At 39.6% G+C, this 20,488-nt stretch overlaps 1 protein-coding gene across 1 annotated transcript in view; it reads left to right on the top strand.

Annotated features, from left to right (window-relative positions):
* The window catches only part of MKX (mohawk homeobox), a 62,988-nt gene extending 42,786 nt beyond the window's left edge, over nt 1–20,202 (top strand). Inside the window, exons 5-6 of the mRNA XM_047065050.1 lie at nt 19,877–19,910; nt 20,016–20,202. Of these exons, the coding sequence (XP_046921006.1) occupies nt 19,877–19,910; nt 20,016–20,202 (221 nt within the window). The remainder of the gene's footprint in view (nt 1–19,876; nt 19,911–20,015) is intronic.
* The last annotated feature ends 286 nt before the right edge of the window (nt 20,203–20,488 follow it).

Below are 20,488 nucleotides of genomic sequence, written 5' to 3'. Positions count from 1 at the left end.
AAGGCAGAACCGTCTCCTTCTGGTTCACTACTGTATTACCAGCTGTTAGCAAAGTGCACTAAAGATCTGTTGATTGATTGGTTTACTGACTGATAGCCGGGGAATATAATAAGTACTCCCACCTTGGAAATGGTCTTAGTTTGGAGAGGAAAGTATGTACACCTTTTGTTACGTAAATACAACAGCAAGCAAAGTAAATATGATGGGCCAGCATCAATTCTTAGGTAATCGGGAACAGACTGTATGCTGTGGAAATGGTTTACATTACTCCAAAAGCAAAATTGTGCGTTTAGTGTAAGCTATGGTGGTAAAACATTGAGCTTTTGCTTTCTACCGATAGTATAAACATGACTCCAAGATGCAGTCTCTGGAAATAATTTAGTTAACTCTTATTTTTATATGCATGTTCTGCTCTGGAGAATTGTTGCAAAAGTTGATGGAAAGTTATTTTCTTTAAGTGACAGTGTGTTTACAGAAATTCCTTGAAATCTTGATGGTTATTGAAAAGACTGAAATAAATGTTGCCTCAAAGTGCCTGTTACAGAGCTACCCCACACCTTCCAAACCAGTACCATACTTTGTTAGTAAATCACCTAAAATCCATAAAGGTCAGAGAAACGGCTCCCTTTGTAAAATGAAATATTTATGTTTCATTCCCAAAAACATATTGTGGATCGTTTTGGTGTTTTCAGTTGAAGGTACCTAGTAAATTATTCCAAAATTATGGAGGCCAAATGTCATTCTCTCCAAAAGTTTGTGTAATATCTATTTATCTGTGGGCAGATGACTGCACAGTATAATAGTATAATCAGAGGCAGACTTTGTCATGTTAAGTCTAAGTAAACACAGCTGAACATAAGCAAGTTGGACTACAAGGTTTTTTTTGAGCTTTGCCAACAGCATATGACCTTGGAGAATGCTGCTTTTTTACTACAATCTGCTTTCAATGGAAAAATAAAGAATTCTTTTTGTTTTGAATTAACAAGTGATGATTAGAAGCTTGTTATGTTCTAATTTTTCTATGCAAGACGAATGAACATCATGGACGCACCCAACAAAAAGCCACCTTCCTGAGGGACTTGGTCCCCATCAGGGAGCTGAATATAAGCTGCCAGAGTGGAAGCCATTTAAACGGAGCTTCTTGCTAAAAGACAACCTTTTGTGTTTATTCGTGCTTTGTTCTTTGTCTTTGTGCCATTTCAACAGATTGAAATTGTGGTTCCAGATGCCACTAGAAAATGAACTTTATTGATTTATCCATTCTATAAGAAGCGTCTGTCCTCAACAGCAAAGAAACTTTTGTGTTGTCATTAGCCTTTCAGTTTTCAATAGAAACTCTCATGAACTTTTGGCTTTCCACAAGTCCCTTCTCCCATCCCTTTTTTTTAAAAAACTTTTTAAATGTTTTTATTTATTTCTGACAGAGAAAGAGAGAGAGAGAGAGAGATAGCACACGAGCAGTGGAGGGGCAGACAGAGAGGGAGACACAGAATCTGAAGCAGGCTCCAGGCTCTGAGCTGTCAGCAAAGAGCCTGATGTGGGGCTTGAACTCACAGGCCCTGAGATCATGACCTGAGCCGAAGTAGGATGCTTAACTGAGCCACCAGGCACCCCTCCCCACCCCTTTTTTTAAAATGCAAGTTTCTTTTCAGTCACCTAATCTTCTTGTTTTAGCCTAGTACGGGGTCCAATATTATATTCTTTTAAAGGGTGCTTTGTGACTAAAATAAGTTCCTATTAAATATTTCATGTCAAAAGGTGGACTTTAAGTGATAACTTTGGTAAAAGATGGATTAGTGGAGATTTATCTTGAAACATCTAGCTTTTTCAATATTCTCTCACTTGGCTAGCGGCCAGACAGATCGGCTCTTCCCGTTCCTTCACTCAAGGAAACTATTTTTTCCCCTTCCCCCTTCGGGTGTACATTTCCTTCTCAGAGTAAATGCAGTATGTCTTATGGGTATGGGACTAATAAAGATTTTTAAATAATTCACTTTTCAAGATTGGTATTTTACACACTTTTTAAAATCATATATTTGAATAATATTAACAGAGCACATGGAAAAATATTTAGATCTATGTGCTTCTGTATTTAGATTCCTGTTAAGACCCACCCTTACTTATTTGTATACCTACTTTTCCTATATGTTGATGAATTTCCATGGTAAAATAAATGCTTTCAGTCGAAAATATCAAAAAATTCCTAAAAATTATCCAGAAACACAGTTTTCTCTTTTACGTTAAGGGTGGCATCATACATCTCTATGAATACATCAACATTCACACCTGAAGGTTGTCAAAGCATCTCATACTCTCAACATGTCAGAATCGGACATATTATGGCCTGCCTCCTCCAAAGGGAAATTTGTTTTTCTGCCTTTCTTCCCTGACTCAGAGAATGTCATCACTGTCCACCCAGTCATCCCAGACAAAAATTTAAGGGACATCTCAGACTCCTGCCTCCCATCCCTGCACCCACCTAGTCATTCAACAAGTCTGCCCCCTTATGTCTCAAATCTTGGCTTGCCACCCCCACTGCTACCTCCTTAATTCAAGGACTCCTCACTTCTGCTGCAGGTCCCTGCCGTGATCCTGCCTGGCTCCTCCAATCGGGTCTTCCACTAGGGCAAGAGAGGGCTTTCTAAGACCCAGATCTCATCATACCACTGCTAAATATCCTTTGCTCACTTCCCATACCTTTCAGGGTAGAGTTCACATTCTTTATCTTGGTACACAAACCCATAAACCCCTCAGTGCCTGGCCTCTGCTAATCTCTCTTGGTTTATTTCCCTACTGCCCTGTCTCATGCCTCCTTCGTTTCAACTACGCCAAAAAGAGTTTCCCAAAGGAGCCATACAACGTCATGACATTGTGCTTTCACACAGCCAGCCGTTCCCTTTCCTTGGGAGGCTTTTCCCCATGTTCTTCCCCTGAGTAACTCCTGCTCATCTGTACCCCAGGCCTGTGCTTTCCCATCTTTTCCAGGACTTGGCACTCAAATGATGATAACATTGGTTGGGCGTGCTGGCATGAATGGAGGCTTCTACCTGCTGCCCAAGGGTATCTTCTCCTTTTACGACCCACCTCCACCCCCACCAACCTTGGCTTCCTCCTTTCCTTTTTTCCACAGCACTTCCCATCAGGAGCTGTTGTCATTTATTTTTCAAAGTATGAGTTGCTTAGGGATGAAATCCATTTGTGGTCTGTATTTCTAAGGCCTACAACAGTGCCTGGCATATAAGATACATTCAGTAAATATTTGCTGCATGAACCGTGGACTCATGAATAAGTAAATAATGTAAATAAAGACAACTTGGAGAAGAACAAATTCTGTTGCACTGAACATTAAAAGATTTGGCTTCTAGTACTAACCCTATTGTTTACTAACAATTTGGCCTTGGACCTGTCATTTTTTCTGAGTCTCAATTTCCACATTATAAAATCGGGTAGATGATATATGTGCACAAAGGAAATGAGATAAATTGCACATTTATGACTTGCAAAATGATCAATAAAATATTATCAACACCTGAATTGTGTTAACTTAACCTAGCCCTTAACTATGCCCCCAAAAAGGCAGGGGGGATATAGGGAAATAAAATGATATGTACAAAGTATAATTTTCCATTTGACACAGAAGATAATTTGGTTTTCTACAGTTCAGATTCACTGTAATGCAGTTATACATTCTCTATCAAATGCCAGCCATCCAAAACGACAAAAAAATCTAGAAGAAATCAAGTGTTCTTCCTATTCTGACATGCAGTGGGAAGAACTTTTAATAATTATCAGTCTCTTTGTAACATATCATGAGTATTTGAAATTATATATTCTTTCTCCAATCAATCAAGAATTTAAGGATATCAAATACAGTTGTTTAGGATAAAGCAGTGATGCAATTAACATCTTTTAAATATTATTTAAGTAGTTATTTTATTCCTTGTGAAAAGGACAGGTATATAAGTTAGTCAGATCTTCATAGAAAATTCTTAATAACAAATATAAGAGAAGTAGCTTGTAAGAATTGGGAATTTCCAAAGCTGTTTCCCCAAATTCAAGTGCTATATTCTATCTTGAGTAAGGGCCTTCACATTTAAAACTTTCTCCAAGCAATTAAGAGTAAACACTGCAACATAGCTATATGATTGTGTGGTAACACATGAAAACCACTGGTCCAATAGCTGTTACATGGGCCTACCCCAAAATGAGCAGCAGAAGAGCAGTTGCTGACATAATCCTGGAATTTGCCTTGGTATGCTCATTCTCACTTTCACCCAAGATTCCGTGCTCATGTTTTGCATATTATGGCTACTAGAGCAAATGAAGTGATATTCTCTAAGCCATTGCAAAACTGAAGCCTTCATAATATGCAGTCTTGCTGCTTTGAGAATTCTGCACACTAGAGCATCGTAGACATAACATGGCTGTCCTTGACCTAGCTTAGATGATTCAAATACAGAAACTATTTCAACTTGTTATGTTACTTGTTATCTGCTCCCCTTCAAGGTAAATCCAACATTCATCAAAGATTGCTATCATTAGAAAGAACGTATTTCCAATTGCGGAATAATTGTAGCTGCCGTGTATTGAGTATTACTGGGTGCCTTGTGTCTTAGAGTGATTATTTCTAATTTCTACAGTACTCCTCATTGTTCAGTATTTTTTGTATCTATCTTGCAGATGAGAAAAAAGAGGCTCAGAGAGATGAAGTAACTTGCCCCACACCACATGCTAACATGCAGCATAACTGGGATTCAGACCCCAACCTATCTGCTTCCAAATCTATACACAACAGTGTATCTTGCTTTGGGGGGAATCAAGTGTGGTTAAGTGATTGCATCCTTCACAGTTTGCACTGATTAGCAGGGAACAGGTGTACTTAATTCATGATAAACCGAAACAAAGGCACGAATCCCATTAAAGCAGCTGAAGGAATTGAATAACTAATTGGTTATTCTCTTTCTGTGTGCCTCCAAGACTGCTAAAGTTAACATGGGATCCAATTTGAAAAATTCTTCAATTAATCATGAACTCTGACTCCCATTTCTTTTTTTTTAATATATGAAATTTATTGTCAAATTTGTTTCCATACAACACCCAGTGCTCATCCCAAAAGATGCCCTCTTCAATACCCATCACCTACCCTACCCTCCCTCCCACCATCAACCCTCAGTCTGTTCTCGGTTTTTAAGTCTCTTATACTTTGGCTCTCTCCCACTCTAACCTCTTTTTTTTTTCCTTCCCCTCCCCCATGGGTTTCTGTTAAGTTTCTCAGTTCTAAAGCAACCTCTTGGTAGATGCTTTCGACACTTGCCCCCATGCAACTCCCATTACTTCCTCTTTTCTTCAGTATAAAAATCATCTTTTTTCTATTTCTGGGACCACTTTCTGCTTTTTCTAGCCCTGCCAATTATTTTTATTACTATAATGATTATTCATGTGAATAATTAAATGCATTTTTACCTAGGGCTCTTCGTCACTGCTCATCTTTCATTTCTTTACTCTTTCTTCTCCTATGAGCTCCTATAAGTCAACTCAAATTTCTTGTTTCTTTCACTTTGAGAGTATTCTTGGTCATCTTCTTGTCCAAGTGAGAATCAATGTATTATGTTGTCTAATAAACTATCTATCTTATAGAACGGCTTTTATAAACCTCCTAAAGTAGGCTGAAAATCAACTGGAAACTATATACAGCTACTTCAAATTTGGAAAATAAGAGAAATACTTTTTCTAAAATGCCTTACTGGCCAACTCCATCTTCTCACCTCCTGTTCTCATCTGACACTGAGGTCTGTGTAACTAAGTGCTGCCCTGAGGCCTGAAGCAATGGCTCACTTCTTCATGTGTGTTTTGTAACTTTTGTTCAGCTCCCATTGTGGGTGGCCTAGGAAGGATGGTTTCTCCTCCAATGCTCAGTAGACGCCTTCAGCAACCTTGGCTTTGGACCCATGTGCAACCTGTATGCATAATAGAGAGTGGTGCACTCAAGCAGGGAATTAACTGGGTGTGCATCTGAAATAACAGAAGATGTCATGAACAATGGTGCTGTGGTACTTTTCTAGGGTCAGGGGACTTCACAGTTCTTGGTTTCTTGTGCAAAACTAGTCTGCCCTTGAATACCAGTCCCTCTTGCTTCCACCTCCTGGGCGTGGAAAAGTGACTAGAACTACCAAATCCTATTAGGGAGGGGAGAAGGCCACATACCTACAAGAGTTTGGGAATCTTACAAGGAATGTATGATTTTTCTGGCTCTTATTAGTCTCCCCCCCACCCCAAAGAAAAGGGCAATTTTTTTGTGTGCTTTCATGGTGAAAATATGTAGTTTGTTTACTCTTATGTATGAGAGCCAGGCTCTTTTATACAATACTTTGATTCAAGGCAATAATGACTATCTTTTTCTCATTTCTTATTTACCATCTATTTCTGGGTGTCTGGACAAAATTTATAATTGAATAATTTCATTTTTAAATTATTTTTAAGAATGTTTCATGTATTCTATCACCAGAAACAAAAGAGTGGGTAAGTGGGTCTAGTTTGTTCTGGAAATGTAACTTTTGCTTTCTTTTATTCTTTGCACAACTTTCTGCCTTTCCCTTCTATCTCTCTTTTGTTTAAAATTGGTTTAGGAGGACCTGGGTGGCTCAGTTGGTTGAGCATACAACTCTTTATTTTGTCTCAGGTCATGATCTCACGGTTTATGGGATTGAGCCCCCCACAGAGCCTACTTGGGATTCTCTTTCTCCCTCTCTTTCTGACCCTCCCCCACTCACATGCACTGTCTCTCTCTCTCTCCCTCTCTCTCTTCCTCTCTCTCTCTCTCTCTTTCTCTCTCAAACTAAATGAATAAACTTTAAAAAATTGGCTTGTATTATTTGTTAAAATACTACATATCTCTCTAAAGTCCAAAAAATATGGGAAGGGGTAGAAAATATAAAGAATAGCAGAGGATTACTATTAATCTGGAAAAATCATTAGGTTCATCGTTCCTTTCTCTAAATCAATAATTTTTAATGACTAAAATAAATCTTTATTTTTTTATTTTTAAAGGTGCCTGACTTATAATAGCACATGATATTTATAAGACAATAATCATGGTAGCTGCTTGTATTTAAATATATTTAAATCATGAAAGCATGCCATTCTTTTGTATTTAAATTGTTATGAAATGCCTTCGCGAGAACTTTTTTGTATTTTGTACTTGTTCTCCTTTCCTGGTAGTCATTGAGCTCTGGTTTTTGGGGTTTTTTATGTATGATCTTAAGGGTGATTGCTTTTCTCTTTATGATCTGTTTCCATGCTTAAGTACTATATTTTTAATACTTGTAATTTTTAATACTTGTAATGCTCATAGAAGTACCCCTCCTGAATACTACATTTCTTTTTCTTTAAAAAAAAATTTTTTTAATGTTTATTTACTTTCAAGAGAGACAGAGACAGAATGCGAGTGGGTTAGGGGCAGGGAGAGAGGGGGGCACAGAATCTGAAGCAGGCTCCAGGCTCTGAGCTGTCAGCACAGAGCCCTATGTGAGGCTCAAACCCACGACCTGTGAGATCATGACCTGAGCCGAAGTCGGATGCTCAACTGACTGAGCCACCCAGGCGCCCCTGAATACTACGTTTCTTAAGGCTATGGTGGAAATTTGTCATTTTAGACTTGCTATGTCTAATTTTGGTAGACCCTTGGCAGTAGTGACCTCAACACAGAATGAGTATGCGTACTCTGGGGAAAGAACATTCTCAGCTCACCCTTCCGCAGACACCCAGCCAAGAGTCATTCTGAGTTCTCAGCCTGCTCATGGACCATTAGGTGGCTTTGAGGCAACCACCATTTAGCACTCTGGTTCTCTTCAGTCCTTTGGTCACAGATGCTCTGGCATTCTGCCATTGTTCAAAAGAAAATCTAGGACAGGACCCTCTCAATCCTTCTTTGGAACTGTATTCAACATCATAACCACTGCATTCAATTTTAGTGATTTTGGCCTTGGTGTATGGTGGTTCTGTACCCCTAATCCTTATTCCATGGTGGTTCTGTACCCCTTATCCGTGTTCCTGTGTAGAGATCATATAGCTCTAGCTACGTCTCAGTGTTGCTGTAAAAATAACATTAAAAATAGCCAAAAGCTGTTTGTAGAACCTCATCACTATGTTGATGTATAATAAAACAATGCTCTTTTCTTTTTGAGACAGGCCTGAATAAAATATTCTACTAAAGGCAGCAGAAACTAAGTTTACTTTAGTTTAAAAAAGCTTATTATCCTACCCTAGAAATAAAAAATTCTATGTTAGGTTGAATAATTAGTTTTTGATGACCCTATGCGGATTACTAACTGTCACCCTATTTTCCCAAAGGAAAGATAAAAAAATAAAAGAGTTACAAAAATAAAAGACCCCACCATCACAGCAATATAGAGCTTTGCCAGCAAGTTTATTTTCAAAACAGAAAACACAGATCTTATAACAGTATATTGTTACCATCGCTGTTCCAATTAGAAGAGGATGATTTGATTTTTCTGAAGTATTCTGTAATATATTACAGTGAAAATCTTGGGTTTCTTTATTCTCAAGTTTGTGTTTGTAATTACTGTCCCTTAATTATATGTCATAGCATATTAAAAATTATAATAACTGGGGGTTTTCCTGGGTGGCTCAGTGGGTTAAGCGTCAGACTTCCACTCAAGTCATGATCTCATGGTTCACAGAATTCAAGCGCCGCATCAGGCTCTGTGCTGACAGCTCAGAGCCTGGAGCTTGCTTCAATTTCTGTGTGTGTGTGTCTCTCTCTGCCCCTCCCCTGCTCACACTCTGTCTCTGTCTCCCTGAAAAATAAACATTAAAAAAAAATTTAAAAATTATAATAACTGGGAAAGCAATGCAAGTAAAGTTTTATCCCCCCCAAAAAAGGCATTTTGGGGGGCACCTGGCTGGCTCAGTCAGTGGAGCATGTGACTCTTGATCTGGGTTAGTGAGTTTGAGCCCCACATTGAATGTAGAGATTACTTTAAAATAAAAGAATAAAAAATCTTTTAAAAGTCATTTTTAGTGTTATTATATTTCTTTTTGAGCAAAAAATAGTAAAAAAGTATCTCTGAAGCTGGAGTGCCCATTTCTGAACAATATTTTCCAACAAAAGTGTTATATTTCCTATTCACATGAAGGTAGAATCAAGAACTTGGTTTGTTGAATACAGCCTTGTTATTTGACCCTTGTTGGAACACCAAGAATCCATAATGATTTTTGAAAACTACCAAAGAAATTCTGCCTCATGCTGCTACACTTGAGTGAAAACCCAGGAATTCCAGTGGCTGGGAATTAGCCACTCCTAATGCTCCAGGGCAGTTTTCTCCAGTGGCAGCCCTCTTCCCATCTGCATTAGAACACCTGCAGAGTTCGTTCAAAGGCACGTGCCTTGGCATCCCTGTGACCTACAGAATCATCATCTCAGACGTGGGATCCAGGAGCCTGCCCTTTGGAGAAGTTCCCTAGTGTATTCCAACGCTCTACACCATCTCGAGAATATGCGTTAGAGGTTAGGACGTGGTGGTGGAAGCCCCTTATGGGGCTTAGCCTCTCCATGGAATTCGACATAGCCCTGTGACTGGTGAAGAATGACTAACAAGTGTCTCTTCTTCACTTCAGGAATCGTGACACCATAGACTTTCCTTCGGGTCAGGCACCGTTCCAAGAGTTTAACACTCACTACCTCATTTAGTCCTCACAGCAACCCCAGGGGGAAGTAGGTGTTACTATTATCCCCATGCTATAGACGAAGACACTTGGATGCAGTGTGCATAAATAATTTACACAAGGTCACATACCTCATGAGTCGGCTATTTTCCTATAGTCCTAGGACACATCCTGTGCTTCAACAAATTATTGTACAAAAAGGTGGGTTTTGATCCATAAAATGTATTTGTTTCCCGCCCCCCAAACAAATCAACTTATTAATATTCAGCAATTTATCCCCCCCTTTTTTTCCTAGAAATCTCTTGTAATTCTAAATTTAGGTGATAATAGTGGATTGGGATCTGTATTCCACTGGAATTTACTATATGCTCTGGGATGTATATTCCTGAACAAAATCTAGAGTGGATACCTCTGGCAAGATTTAAAGTGGGGGGCACGGGGTATTTGGTATGCTCTTGGTCAAAACGGATCATCAGAAGACCTCTAGACTGGGAATAAATACTCTGAGAACTCCAACCACAGCCAAAGCATAGGAAGGAATTTTACCTCCCCCTTATGCCTACTTCCATTTTTTTTAATTTTTTAAATGTTTATTTATTTTTGAGAGAGAGAGAGACAGAGCATGAGCATGAGCAGGGGAGGGGCAGAGAGAGAGGGAGACACAGAATCCGAAGCAGGCTCCAGGCTCTGAGGCTGTCAGCACAGAGCCTGACACGGGGCTTGAACTCACAAACCACGAGGTCATGACCTGAGCGCAAGTCCAATGCTTAACCAACCGAGTCATCGATGCACCCTACATCTACTTCCTTTTTTAAATTCTCATGTCCTTCAATATCATTGGCAAAAATATTCCCAATCTTCATTTCAAAGCCCTCCCCACCCCACTTGAGACTTTAAGTGACTGTTTCTGAAATGAAAAGCAGAAAATCGCAGAACCTTTAAATGTAGAAATGTGTGAACATAGAACGCTGACATGCCAAGTACAGTTTTAACATTTTAAGTATATTAAGAACATTGAAATGTATTTGAAAAGTAGAAGGGCTGGTAATACTGTTCATCTTATGTCTAAAATATGTTTCTTTTCTATTAATAAATACAGCAGATGAACTGTGAGTAGAGAAGCTGTCATTTGCTACTCCTCGGAAAGATCCAAGAAGTTTGTGAACGTCATCTCTTTTACTGTGTCATTTCTGGTGTTAATGCAGTCAGACAGGTTTAACAGCAAGGTCTCCTGGTCTCCAGTGCCATTTCTGGAGATGGTAATTTGAGGAATTTGAAAAGCATGGCAAAAATGTGAGCCAATTCAAAGATACACTACGGTTCATATATCAAAGGAAAAATCCTTTCTGATGGTTTTTCAGAGATACTGAAGAGCTTAAAAATACATAGATGGAGCCACACTCTCCAGCCAGTTTCTAGATTATTACAAATGCATATTTTCCATTTCTTTTTGCCGAAGAAACACATATTAATACTTCATAACCTAATACTATGCAGTTATATATTCATTAAACAAGTCAACCTTCTAGAACTACAGTGTGGCAGCTATAAAACTGATCTCGGAAGAAAGAGTTCTTGTGCTATTGTAGAATTTAGAGAATGAGTATCAATATCAACTTTGGACCAAAATTAAGATTTAGCTAAGAATTGGTAAGTCCATTCAGTTTTCAGAACTAGTAGCCCAACTTGCATGTAAAAGGAGTGATTTTATAAACAATTAATGCTCCTTGCAACACACAGGCACACACAGAAGTTATTCATGCATCGTTAGGAAGTCACTTTCTGAGACTTTGGCTGGAAACCTAGCTTTCATGGAGGAAACATTTTGGGTAACATCTCCAGTATTCCCCTTGAGAAAATGAAGTAACAGAATCCATTAGACACTTAAAGTTTGTAGCTATTCTTTCTTGTGGCTCCAGGATTCTTTATCTTGGCATGTTGTGTTAGTTTGGCACAAAACTACATCAGAAAAGCCATTTTGTCCTTAAAGATGATAGATTCTGCACACTTAATCCATGAATCTGAGCTATGGGCTTTGCCCAGAGTTAAAGTATTTTGTTCTTCCATAATGGTTTTCTTTTTTTTTTTTAATTAATTTATTTATTTTGAGAGAGATAGCATGTGTACAGGGGGTGGGGGTAGGTGGGGTGGGGTATAGGGACAGAGAGAGAGAGGGAGAAAAAAAATCCCAAGCAGGCTGTATGCTGTCAGCAAAGAGCCTGACGTGGGGCTTGATCCCATGAACCGTGAGATAATGACCTCAGCCAATATCAAGAGTCAGACACTCAATCAAGGGAGCCACCCAGGCGCCCCTACATAATGGTTTTCTTATTAAATCTCTGAACCATACTAATTTTCCTAGTGACTACATTCAACCCCATATCTTAGATGTAAAAAAGTGAGAAAGGAGGTTAATTTTTTTATTATTATTATTTTACAAGGGTTTATGTAGTGTTTGGTATGTATACTCAGGTTCCCTTCTCTTTCAGAAAATGTTCACTCATATGGTCCTCATAAGAAGCTTATGAGTCTAGTACTATTAGCCCCATTGTATAGGTGACAAAGTTGAAGCACAGAGAAGTCAAGGAGCTGGCCAGCTGTCACACAGATAGTAAGTGTTAGAGCAGGGATCCAACTCCTGCTTCTAGTTCCAGGGTCTGGGCTCCAACCACTGCCCCGAGCTGCCTCCATACCAGACCACCCTCGTAGTTAATAGCGATGAGCTAAGAATAGAAATGAGAATATTTAACATTTCCAGACCCCCTTTCTGGTCATTCACCAACAATTTCCTCCCCATAGACTGCATTCTAATCTTCAAAGTGAAGTTTCAGACTGAATGTTTTAGACTTTGGGAAGGTGGAGTCTTTGAGATCACAGAGGAGCAATCTTAGCAGATAGGAATATGCAGAATAACTTAGCATCAAGGATATTTAATATATTTAGTGAAAAAGATTAAAAGTGAAGTTGAGACATTATAACTGGGTGGTACTCTGCTTATTGAAAAGTTACTTTCAAGTTACAAATCCCACTTCCTACACCTTTAGTCCTCCAGCCTAGACTAATGAGGTCAGAATACCTGTTTCACAGTAAGAAAGGGAGCTAAGGAATGCCCTCAAGGCTACTACTCCCTGACCAATAAGGAGCCAAGCAACACTTTTACAGGTTTACACGCAGACATGGGTACTACGGAAACAATAAAGATGTTCTGTTGTTGTTCATGGAAATATAATCTTATCCTGAAAGCTTTGAGATATCAACTTACCTACGCCCTGACCAGGGAGCTCTTCGTGATTGGTTCAGAAGGGAGGGGTGTGGTCTCCAATTTTTGTTTCCTGGCAGGAGTTAGAGGAGATGATGCATTGACAGAGAGGCAGCTGAAGGTGGGGATCCTGTGGATCTAGGACATCTGGGCATCATTAGCCATAGTGAGGGGCCAGCCCGCATGAGAGGTAGCAGGAAGGAAAAGAATCTTGGGCCAGATGGTAGAAGTCATGGCTGGAGGAAACACTGGCTTAATTTTTGGAAAAGATTTTTCTTCAAACTCTGGAATGATTTTGGAAGCCACTCATTCTTTAAGGCCTCAGGATAAATAATTTAGCTAGCATATTGCAAAAAGGGGAAAAAAATACTAACTCTACCCATGAAGATGGGGTGGGTTTCATTTTATAATTCTCACTATTCAGAAAGCTTTCAAAACTCCCCCACCTCAAGGCTCTCAAAACTCAATGAGCAATGTCCGTGGTACCTCCCCAAGTTCAGTTACAATCTTGTCCTGTCATGCTGAAGTGTTCAAGTAGAACTCACTTTTGGTTGTGGTAGAACTGGAAGAAGCAGTTCAGTCATCAAAAGATAAGTGTTACAGGTTGTTGGGTATTTTTTTTCCTTCCTATTGGGGCAGACATCACTTAGAATGATTTATCATTACTCATTCAGAAGCTCCAACTACCCCCAAAGAATGGCTAACCACAGAAATTTCCTCTAAAAGTGATGCAGCCACAGCTGTCTAGGAGTTATTTAGCAGTAATTCACTCTGGGCAAGAGAAGAGTGGTTATAAGGCTATCACATCTATTAAAATGTCACTCTAATTAAAGCATGGGGAAGAGCTCAAGAGAGCTTAGAGTCCCTACTCTGTGATTTGGGCAGATTTTTTTTATATTACAGATGACATTATAGGCAGAAAAAAAGTCTCTTTTTGCACCTCTGTGGTCTAAAATACTAACAAAAAGAACAGAAAATGTGCTTAATAGATTTTTTAAAGCTTATTTTTACTTATTTTGAGAGAGAAAGAGAGAGAACAAGTGGGAGAGGGACAGAGAGAAAGGGAGAGAGAGAATCCCAAGCAGGCTCCACACTGGCAGCACAGGGCCCAATGTGGGGCTCGAGTTCACAAACCATGAGATCATGACCTGAGCTGAAGTCAAGAGTCAGACGTCTAACTGACTGAGCCACCCAGGCGCTCCAATAGATTTTTAATAGGTTGTCATTCCACAGGCTTTCCATGTAAACAGTGCATTAAACCTTGCCGTGGTCTTTGAAGGTGGCTTTATCAACAGAGAGCACTCAAATAATTGAATGCAAGAGTTAAAAAAAAAAACCATGACTTTCAGAGTCAACTGATGTAGAGCTGAGACTCACCACCCCCACTGCCAAACTGAGTCCTTTGTAAGTTTCTGGACCCCTCTAAGCTACAGTGTCATTTGTAAATAAGGGCCATGACGTTCTTCCACAAAGTTATTGTAAGCATTTCAGCAGATAACGGTTTAGAGCTCCTGGCATAGTGCCTGGCATCTGAATAAGCATTCAATCAATGTTAGTAATTGTTTACTTTATTTTAAAGATAACCCCTTCATGTAACATTGGGGTCTGTCAATATTCAAGTTTAAACTGGATGAAGCTGGATTTTGAATTCTTTCAATCTGTTTCTATTTCACAGACAAAAACCATTGCCACATCAGGGAAAGCCAAATGGCAGATTATTACCTTATTTATTAACAAAGTGTAAGACAAAAGTAGAAGTTCAGTGAAAAAAGCAAACATGTACGGAATGACCCCATTTTTAAAAACGTATATAAACTTGCTTGGAAAGCCATATATACAAATATTATATTCATTATCCCTAAATTTCCTTTTTTTCTCTCTTGTATATTTTTCCCCAGATTTTCTGCAGTGAACCTGTGTTCCTTTCTTATTAGAGAAAAACAGCATATGCTAATTTTAAAAAATTTTAATGTTTTATTTTTGAGAGAGAGAGTGTGTAAGCAAGGGAGGGGCAGAGAGAGACACACACACAGAATCCGAAGCAGGCTCCAGGCTCCCAGGTGACAGCACAGAGGCCGACGCGGGGCTGGGACTCACCAACTGCGAGATCATGACCTGAGCTGAAGTCGGATGTTCAACCGACCGAGCCACCCAGGCTCCCCATCAATGCTAATTTTAAAAGCAAAGAAGCATAGAGTCACAGTGGAACCAATCTGTAGGTGTGTGTGTGGCCCTGCCTGGATCTAGTAGTGTGTGGGGGAAGTAGAGATAGAGACCATGGGAAGTGGGAGCAGGGAGCCCCGAGGATCGCGCCGTCCATTTGGTGTAAGGTCCTGCAGATTTTGAGCCATCGGTAGTTTGTAATCTTCAGAGAGGTCTTCCGTCTGCCCAGTTCGCCAGGGTTGCGTTCTTTACTTCAGTTGTTCCAAGTATGTAAATCACTCCAGAAACTGATCTGGCGTCCCGGGGGCTCTCAGGACGTCCAAGATCAGAAACACATCAAACCCTGGCTGTCCACACCTGCTGTTCTCAGTAATAGCCCCAAAACAGACACAGTGTGAAAGAACACAGTTGTCAAGCATCTGGAGCTCTGACTGTCTCCATTTTAAGTTAGGGAAATACATAAAGCATGATTTTTAGATTATTTATTTTTTTTAATCCTTATATTCTTTATTTACATTTCAGTGGTGTGAGTTACTACTTCACATTTGCAGAATTTTTGAAACATTCCTAACTTTAGGGCTTATTGATTACATTTGGAAAAAAAATCTCAGAGAAACAGATTTGGCCATATTTTTGTCTCTTTTTATGACTATAACTCTTTACTTCAGGAATATATATCAGAACTAATACGTTTCTAAATTGCACTTATCAAAATTGAGTGGACACTTTGCCCACAGAGCTCGGTGCTTACACATCTCGAATTGCAATAGAAGTGGTTTTCAATATAATTGTTTCTCTACGTAACTTTATAAGGAAACACATGTCCAAACTGAGGATAGCCCCACTTTAAGTTTTAACATGGTTTGGGTTTTACGGCATCCAAGATTTTCCTAACTACGCACCTCTTTTTTTCTTTCCTTTTCTTTTTTGGTCTTAAAACACGCTCTTTTGGCTGGTTCAATAAGTTGTTCCTGCCAACCAGTTGCTTTTATGGTAATTGACAGCGTAGCTGATTTTTGGAACCTTACAATCTAAAAAGGCGTTTTAGCCCAGACTTTGGAGAGGCCGAGCCAAGCTACTTGCAGAGTGAGAGATACAGCTGAGCTGAATGTGGGGCAGTCAGACCCTAAGTCTGTGCATGTTAATTAACAGCAGTGAAACGTCTGCTCTGGCTCAGACTTCAGATTTCTCTCTTTTCAGCAGCATTACAGAATCCTTCCTTCTCCTGTCAGATTGTTCCTCGATGCCACTTCTGGAGGCGAGCCTATGAGACCACCTGTCTGTAGTGACAGAAGTGGCATGAGCCCCCTGAGCCCTGGTGATGGGTCAGTAGACTCACTGCTCTTAACTATTGGCTGAAAAGACACAAAATACTTGAATCAGATAAGAGCCAGCATAAGAAAAAACATCTTCACGTTCAATACAGTTATTGAATATAACGAGTGGATTGTAAATTTTCTGAGTTCCCCTCAAATGATATCAGTTCTCTAAAATAGCTGGGGTATCTCCCCAGATTTCATCTCCACATGAGGAATAGAAAAACAGTCTCCCCAAACTACCAGATCTTGATTGTCCTTTGCTTTCCTACAAAAGCACAAATGTTTCAGAGTAAAAGGACCCCTGTTTGTTATCTTCCTGTTGCTGGTTCTTCTGGGAACTAGAACACCCAGCTCTGAAGGAGGTGGCTCTTGGACGCATAATATCCTAGTGACAGCAGGCAACTCACCAATAACACCAACAGGAAAAGCATGTCCTCCTAATACCAATTTATGTTTAAACCAAAAGCACCCTGGACACAGAGACTCCTCCCCCACCAAAAAAAAAAAAAAAAAAAGTAGTGGTCACCTCTTCCTTGTTGGTTTGAAATGTTTGACATTGAGTTTTGTTACACACTGTTTTAGCATTGCTATTGATAGAGAAGCAAAATGTTTTCTTCTGTTCATTACTTTTTAATGAAGACTTTTCTACTGTTGATGGGGAAAAACCTAAATCCATACCTAATGACATTAAACATACCCATCTGCCTGAGAAATAAAATACAGGATGCGTTCTTTTGAATACAGGCGAGCATATTGTTGAAATTTGTGAAACTAATTAAGAATACCCAAACAGGCATTGGAATCTATGTTTTACACTTCAAAGGTATTTTCATAGGCACCAAACTGTAAAACACATACACCCCAAGAGTAAGCAGAGTTTTATAATTTCACAGTTGGCTGTAGTAAACTTGTTTCTCAGTGGAATGAGTTCAGGGAGGCAGCCCCAGGGAGCGCCAGCAGTATCCAGGCATAAATGGGGCTGCAGGACATACAAGTTCACTCTTCGTCTTAAATGCAAGCTCTCCATGGACCTTAACAGTGAATTACATGTTCCCCTTTCACGTGCAGGCTCCTCCACTCATTTAGGGCATTTCTGGGTTCTGTAACCCATTACATATTTGATAGCCCCAGGCTTCCTTCTTGTCATCTATGCAGCAATCACTCTCGGGTTGACCATTCAGGTAGGGAATCTGACTCTGGTCCCCTTTGAATCTGTGAGACTGCTTTGTTTGTAAGCCAGAGCATCAGTTACATGGTCTTTTCTAAATTATGTTTTGTTATTTCCCTAATGTTATTTAAGCTTCATGGAACTTATTCTGCTTTTGCCAAGTCTTTCCATTGAATAAATATCTCCATAACCTATTGCTTCACTTTGGCAACAGAATTGTTGCAATTTGTGGGCAAAATTGAGCAAAGGCCTAGATCTTTTTTTTTTTTTCCTCTGTAAAATATCCAATGTTGCTGGCTTCCCTCCTCCTAAACAAAGGCCTTGACTTGTTCTCTGTTTTAGTAGTGCCTTGTCTCTGTCATTCCTGAGTAAAGATTTACAGATAATAGTATGAAACAAAGAATGACTTAGTGGACATAACAGAGACATACTGTGCACATAGAAAGTCACTAATACTAAATAAGCTAAGACACAAAGTGTTTAGAATAGTGCCTAGCACATAGAAAGTGACCTGTAAACTAAGATTATTGGAGTTCCATGAATTAAAACTTGTCATTCTTTGCCTCCAATTACATAAGTAATTTTACAATTCAAAATATCAAAAGCAGCAGAAATATAGCTAACCATCCAGGGCAACCTAGTAGGGACCAGAAGATCCAGATGGTGACCATCCATCTGCTCACAGACCCAGCTATTTCCCCAAAGGATAAGTGAAAGATCAAAGAAAGAGACTAATGTTTGTTGTTCTGTTTAGGGCCAGACACATAACATCTCATTTATTCTTCATAACAACCTTGTCATTTATGTTTTTGTTTTGTTTACTTGCCTTCTTTCTTTTTTAACTTCCTGGGTCTCTAGCAAGGGTTATGCAAAAGAGCTCACAGCGACCTGAGGCCTGACTCAGGATGCACTAACAGGCTTTCCCAATTCTTTTTCCTTCCTAAAGGACATAGCAGTTCAGCTGCCTCATCTCCATGGACATTTAATCATTTTCTCTTGACCATATCTTCCTTGGAGAATTTTATCCTGGTCACACTGTATTATGATTATGTTGATGCTCTTATTCTCAAGTCGCATGACTCTCTTAGAGCCCAAATCTGGAAATTATGCTGTCTGACCCAACTAGCCTTGAGCATTGCAGAGAAAAAAAAAATACCTTTTGAGCTGGGGGGGGTAAAACAAAGGGAGAGGACTGCAGGCAGCAAAAGACAGCTTTCCAAAGGCCATAGAAACAGAAGAAGGCCTTGAACACACATTGTGTTTTTCATGTTTCCTGTGTGGGGCAAAGTGCCTCATTCTGTAGCTATTGTTGTTGATGATGATGGTGGTGGTGGTGACTTAACCTAGTTTTGGAGACTCATAGGCTGATGGGGAGTTTCAATTCTACTCTTTTGTCCCCACTTCCCATGCCATGCTAGCGGACCCTCTTTACCTTCTGAACATCTTTCCCTGCAGCATGTCTATTTTTTGTGTTCCCAATACCATATTCTTTTAGCCTGAGAGCTACGTAGGGAGATTTAATCAAGATCAAGAGGCCATTTCGTCCTTCTTGATAACGATGTTTGCATTGGTAGACATTAGTGCCTGAGAGAGGGAGGGAATCTACACCAATAGAGAGAGTGCATAAGCAAAGCTCACACCCTAATGCTCATTTCCTACAGTAAGAGGGTTTCCTTTGCAGCTTGAAGACTGATGTCTGCTTACTCTAACATGCCAGAAGTCCAGTGCTGCTGCCAGTGTTGAATCTGTCACTCTGGCTAGCTAGTCAGAGGGAACTATTTGCCAGTCCTTTTTCTGAGATGAAGGTTTGAGTCCCATGAAATCACAGAGGCACTCTAAAGATCTTCTAGGAACTCCCTTATTTTATAGTTGAGGAAACTGCATCCCAGACTGTGGGGGCATCATAGTCTATCCAAAGGTAGACAGCAGGTGAGTGAGGGAGTGAGACCAGAACCTGGCCCAGGAAGAGCTAGTGTTCCTGTCCCTGTGTGCTGTCTTCCTCCTCATGAAAAGGCCCAATTTTTCAGCATACATTAACATCAGATTTTTGTTTACTTATGAAAGCTATTTTTAATTCTTTATTACCTGTTCTCATCTCGCTTCTTTGCAAAGAGATTTCTTTTGTATCTTAATTTAAACTGCTTTTTCTTTGTAAAAAAAAATTAATTAATTTCAACCAGATTTCCTGATGAATCTCTATGCCGGTAAATTAATGATGCAGCTCCTAAGGTTAAAAAAGAAAGAAAAAAAGAAAAGTAATTGAATTTTCGCTTGTCTTTACAGACGCTCTGGAAAATGGATCCAATAAGGGTGACAGGTGAGAAATATGTTTTTATTTGCCATTTATGCGTTTCGCTGATGGCATTTTCTGTGTATGCTGCAATGTGTTTGATCATTTTCTTTCTTTTTTGCTTAAATCCAGTGCAGCCAATAGGAAGGGACCAAGCAAGGACGATACATACTGGAAGGAGATTAATGCAGCGATGGCCTTAACCAATCTTGCACAGGGCAAAGACACACTGCAGGGAACAACCAGCTGCATCATCCAGAAGTCATCACATATAGCAGAAGTAAAGACGGTCAAAGTGCCACTGGTTCAGCCATTTTAAGGGTTTGTCACTTTTCAGACCTACGGCTGCTCTTCGTGTCAGTGTTTTCCCATCAACCCTCATCTTAAGAGCCGAAGCAAAAGTGAAAATGACTCCCTTTCAAACCTCTTCTTGTTTTTAATTATCCTAAATATATCATTTAGTTGCTTCTATAAGAGACATATAAATTATAAAAACCTCACTTTAATCAAAAGTAGTAACTTATTTTATGTTACTCAAACTATGCATAAAGTGTCTGCATTGCCATTACAGTAAGTGCCTTGCTTCCCCCCAAAATAAGCAACAA

This window comes from Lynx rufus, unplaced genomic scaffold (assembly GCF_022079265.1).
Source record: "Lynx rufus isolate CCGP_SWC_20201006 ecotype Redwood Valley unplaced genomic scaffold, mLynRuf1.p SCAF_7, whole genome shotgun sequence".
Lineage (NCBI taxonomy): Eukaryota > Metazoa > Chordata > Mammalia > Carnivora > Felidae > Lynx > Lynx rufus.
The sequence above is the reverse complement of the archived record's forward strand: the minus strand, read 5'-3'. Positions and strand labels throughout refer to the sequence as shown.